General features: G+C 46.1%; 1 protein-coding gene across 1 annotated transcript; it reads left to right on the top strand.

The window, feature by feature from the left end:
• The first annotated feature begins 638 nt into the window (after positions 1 to 638).
• LOC148518939 (cyclin-dependent kinase 5 activator 1-like) lies at positions 639 to 1,463 on the top strand. The gene has a single exon (XM_088476809.1). The coding sequence runs from the start codon at positions 651 to 653 to the stop codon at positions 1,461 to 1,463; it is 813 nt and encodes a 270-aa protein (XP_088332935.1). The 5' UTR covers positions 639 to 650.
• Positions 1,464 to 4,075: the final 2,612 nt, after the last annotated feature.

Genomic DNA, 4,075 nt, shown 5'->3' with positions numbered 1-4,075 from the left:
GTACGCATGCGCAGTTGGGCAAACATCGCTCGGAGCGAACGAGCAGCCACTTGCGTCCGGCTCTGAATCAGGGCCAATATGTCCCCAGATTGTACTGCACATAAAGACGACTGGGGATATTGTTAATGACTCGCAGGATCGCTCATCGTTAACAATATATCACGTACACACTAGACGATTAAACAAAATTGTCATTACAATGTGACATTATCGGCAATATCGTTAAAAAAATCGTCTAACGTGATAATTAGAAAATCAGAAAATTATTTGACACTTAATATTTACACACTGTACATAGATAATCAGTGCTACATTGGTTTACTATAGTTTTCTGCTGCTACCTGACCAGCACATTACATCACTTTTTGAATTAACTAGATGTTATCAGTAGCTCATTAGCATAAATAACGCATCACAGTCATCATTCCGTGTCACAATGCCCATTGTAAGCAGAGCATCTCTGACAACAGCGTCCTGGACTCAGTTGCTGCCTAGTCTACAAACGGGCAGCTTCTTTCACAAAGTGCTGAAAACGGATTGTGCCTATCTGATTGCCTGCTGCAGTCAGAGCGACCACAGATCACAGACCGAATCCAAATTTGCTTCCTGCAGACATTTCTGCTTGCAGGTACCATGGATTAAGAATAGGAATGTGGAATTGTATCCCATTCCGATGCTACCGCAAGGCAGGTCAGGCTGAGGAAGATGCATCAGATGGGACCCATCATGCTGCTGTCGAGAACAGCGAGACTGGAAGAGTTGAAAGACATTCGCTCATCTGGCGCTTAAGGCGATTTATGACTAAAAGGAGACAATGCAGAAACGGTGAAACCAATGTTATCCACCTCATCAGAGAAAGTATGAAGCATTCTCTATCCTGTGTGGATTTAACAACCTTCACACAGGCCTCACCCAATACTTTTGCTAAGAAGCCTGCATCTAATGTCTTTGAGTCAGCTGAAGACCAGAAAGTGTGCACGAGTCCAAAATGCACAATGATGCTTGCATCCACCAGCGAGCTCCTGAGTTGTTTTGCAGAGTTCATCTGTAGAAGGTGTCACCAGCTGAACAATCTGTCACCTACAGATATAATTCTATGGATGACAAGTATAGACATGTCTCTCACTGGATACTGGCAGGAAGAAGGCTTCATCAATCCGACCAATGTAGTGTTCCTCTACATGCTCTGCCAAGAGTTCGTTCTATCAGAGTTGGACAGTGAGCAAAAATTACTGGCATTTCTATCCACATGTCTTTATATATCCTATGCCTACGTGGGTAGTGAGACCTCCTATCCAATGAAGCCATTCTTAGTGGAAAGCTCGAAGGAAGACTTTTGGAACCGTTGCCTCTATATTATTGATTTCATGAGCACAAAGATGCTGCGCTTCCATGCTGACCACCATTTTTTCATCCAGACCTTTGTCGATCTCATAGCTGAGGGTGGACAGGAAAGCACATAGACAGCCTACCATCAAACTCCACCATCAGTTCCGGGCTCTTCGCCGACACAGTAAGCCTCACCATTGGCTCCAGGCTGTGTGCCATCACAAACATCAGGTCCAGGCTATGCAATGACACAGCAAGTTCCACCATTAGTTCCAGGCTGCCCGCTGAAACTGCAAGTTCCACCATCAGTTCCAGGATTTATAATAATCGTTGCATTTACAATAAAATGTTTTTGTTTCTTTTCTATAAAATTGGTTGGTGTATTATTTTGATTGATAGGTCGTATATGGACAGGGTTCAACTAGGCAATGTTTTGTGATTTTCTCACTGCAACAATGCTCTGCAGAGGGTCCTGAGATCACCTTATTGGCAAATAATATCTGTTTGCAAAACAGTAAAAGGCATTTGCAAATATTTATGTAAAAAAACTGTGGGCAAAAGGCTTTTTCAAAATATCCTACAAGGTGGCACAAGTTTTCCAGCTTTATGCCATTCCATACATCCAGTGCCAGCCTTAGAGATGTGCTTGCTAAGGACTACACATACATTTTATTTGATTTTTTATGCAATAATGCAATCGTGTGGCGCCGCCCCGCCCACAAATGCCCGTCACCCACCCAGCCACACCCCCCTCCTGCCGATCTGGCTGTTCCCTCCTGGAAGGAGCAGCCAGAAAGTCGGCAAGTATGCTGTTAGGTATCATACATGTGATGCCCTGAAAGTTTCTATAGTGATGCACCACTAGCACCAGGTTCAGGTTTGTTTGGTAGGCTTCCTTGTGGCCGATCTCCCTGTCGTCAAGGCAGGACACACCGTGACAGAGAGGCAAGCCTTAGTGATACCCCCTTTTGCAGACACAGTGACCAGTCAGGAAGGAAGGTGCAATGCAATTTTATTATTGCAAATAGATAAACAACAGTTGATATAAAATGTAAATAATAGAATAAAATTTAGCAAATTTCAATACCAAGATAATTACATAACCCCTCTCTGTCCTCTACCGGTGACCTCAGATGGCAAATGAGGGTCAACAAAAAAAATTAGAGATATGGTAAGAACTTACCTTTGTTATCTCTATTTCTACGAAGTCCATAGGGTTCCACAGGACACCTTGGGGGTATAGGTGGATGGTGGCAGTCATCCGGGCACCTCACAGATAAGTTTTGCAGCTCCCAGGATGTGCTGGGGTTCATCTGATATATCCCGCCCCCGAGCCAAGGCACGTTCAGTTTTGTAACAAGCCATAGGCCAGAGGAGGAGAACAAAGAGAGAGAGAAGAAAGTCTGGAACACTCAAGAGTCACATTCTCACACAGAAGGAGACGGAAAATCGGTGACCAGAACAAAGCCCATCTGCAGCACAGGTCCATCCTCCTCTATACCCTGCCCCCGAGCCACAGGCACCTCAGTTGGTAAGCAGCCAAGGCCGGAGGAGGAGACTAAACAGAGAGAAGAAAGACTGGAACACACAAGAAACCATACTCACAGAAATGAGAGACGGAAAACCGGTGGCCAGTCACACAGCCCATATGAAGCCAGGTGCGACAGGGAGGGAGTCCTGTGGAACCCTATGGACTTCATAGAAATAGAGATAACAAGGGTAAGTTCTTACCATATCTCTTATTTTCTACTGCAGGGTCCATAGGGTATCCACAGGATATCTTGGGGATGTCCCAAAGCAGTACCTACAAAGGTGGGGACGCTCCTGTGTAGAAAGGATAATCCCCAGCCCGAAGGTAGCATCCTGAGAGGCAAAGGTATCAAATGCATAATATCTAACAAAGGTATAGACAGAAGACCACGCGTCCGCCTTGCAAAGCTGAACAGCCGATGCGCCACGGCGAGCTGCCCACGAGGGACCCACAAACTGAGTAGAATGAGCAGTAACAAAGGGCGACACTGATGAACGTAAGCCTCAGAGATCGTCATGCGAATCCACCTAGCCAAAGTTTGTTTATTAGCTGGACATCCCTTCTTGTGGAAGCCATAGAGTACAAACAAGGAGTCTGACTTCCGAAGGGAACGGTACGGTCCACATAAATCTTGAGAGCACGTACCACATCCAAGGAGGCCTCACCTGCCGAATGGTCTGGAGAGTTAAAGGCCGGCACTAGAATTTCCTCCATAATGTGGAAACTAGACACCACCCTAGGAAGGAATCCAGGGCGAGACCGAAGCACCGCCCTGTCCTGGTGAATAATCAGAAACGGAGGGCGACAGGAGAGAGCCCCCAAATCTGACACCCTTCTGGCGTAAGCAATAGCCAGAAGAAACACAGTATTCGCTGTAAGCCATTTGAAATCCACTAAGCCCAGGGGTTCAAATGGAGGGCCCTGGAGATCACTCAGGACTACAGCCAAATCCCAAGGAGCCACTGGAGGGACAAAGGGAGGCTGAATTCGAAAGATACCTTGCATAAAGGTGCGGATATTAGGAAAAAGAGCAATCCTACACTGGAACCACACTGATAAGGCAGAAACATGCACCTTCAGTGAGGCAAGGCGGAGACCATGATCTGAACCCGCCTACAGGAAAGCCAGAACTCTGGATATCCAAAACACCTGAGAATCGTACCCTTTAGGGCGACCCCATTAAAAACAGGAATGCCACACCCAGTGGTAAATCCT

The sequence above is a fragment of the Taudactylus pleione genome, unplaced genomic scaffold (assembly GCF_031769625.1).
Source record: "Taudactylus pleione unplaced genomic scaffold, aTauple2 ptg000195l, whole genome shotgun sequence".
NCBI classification, from domain to species: Eukaryota; Metazoa; Chordata; class Amphibia; order Anura; family Myobatrachidae; genus Taudactylus; species Taudactylus pleione.
The sequence above is the reverse complement of the archived record's forward strand: the minus strand, read 5'-3'. Positions and strand labels throughout refer to the sequence as shown.

Coding starts and splice junctions, on each gene's coding strand:
- LOC148518939 (XM_088476809.1), top strand. CDS start 651: ATGTGGAATTGTATCCCATTCCGATGCTACCGCAAGGCAGGTCAGGCT.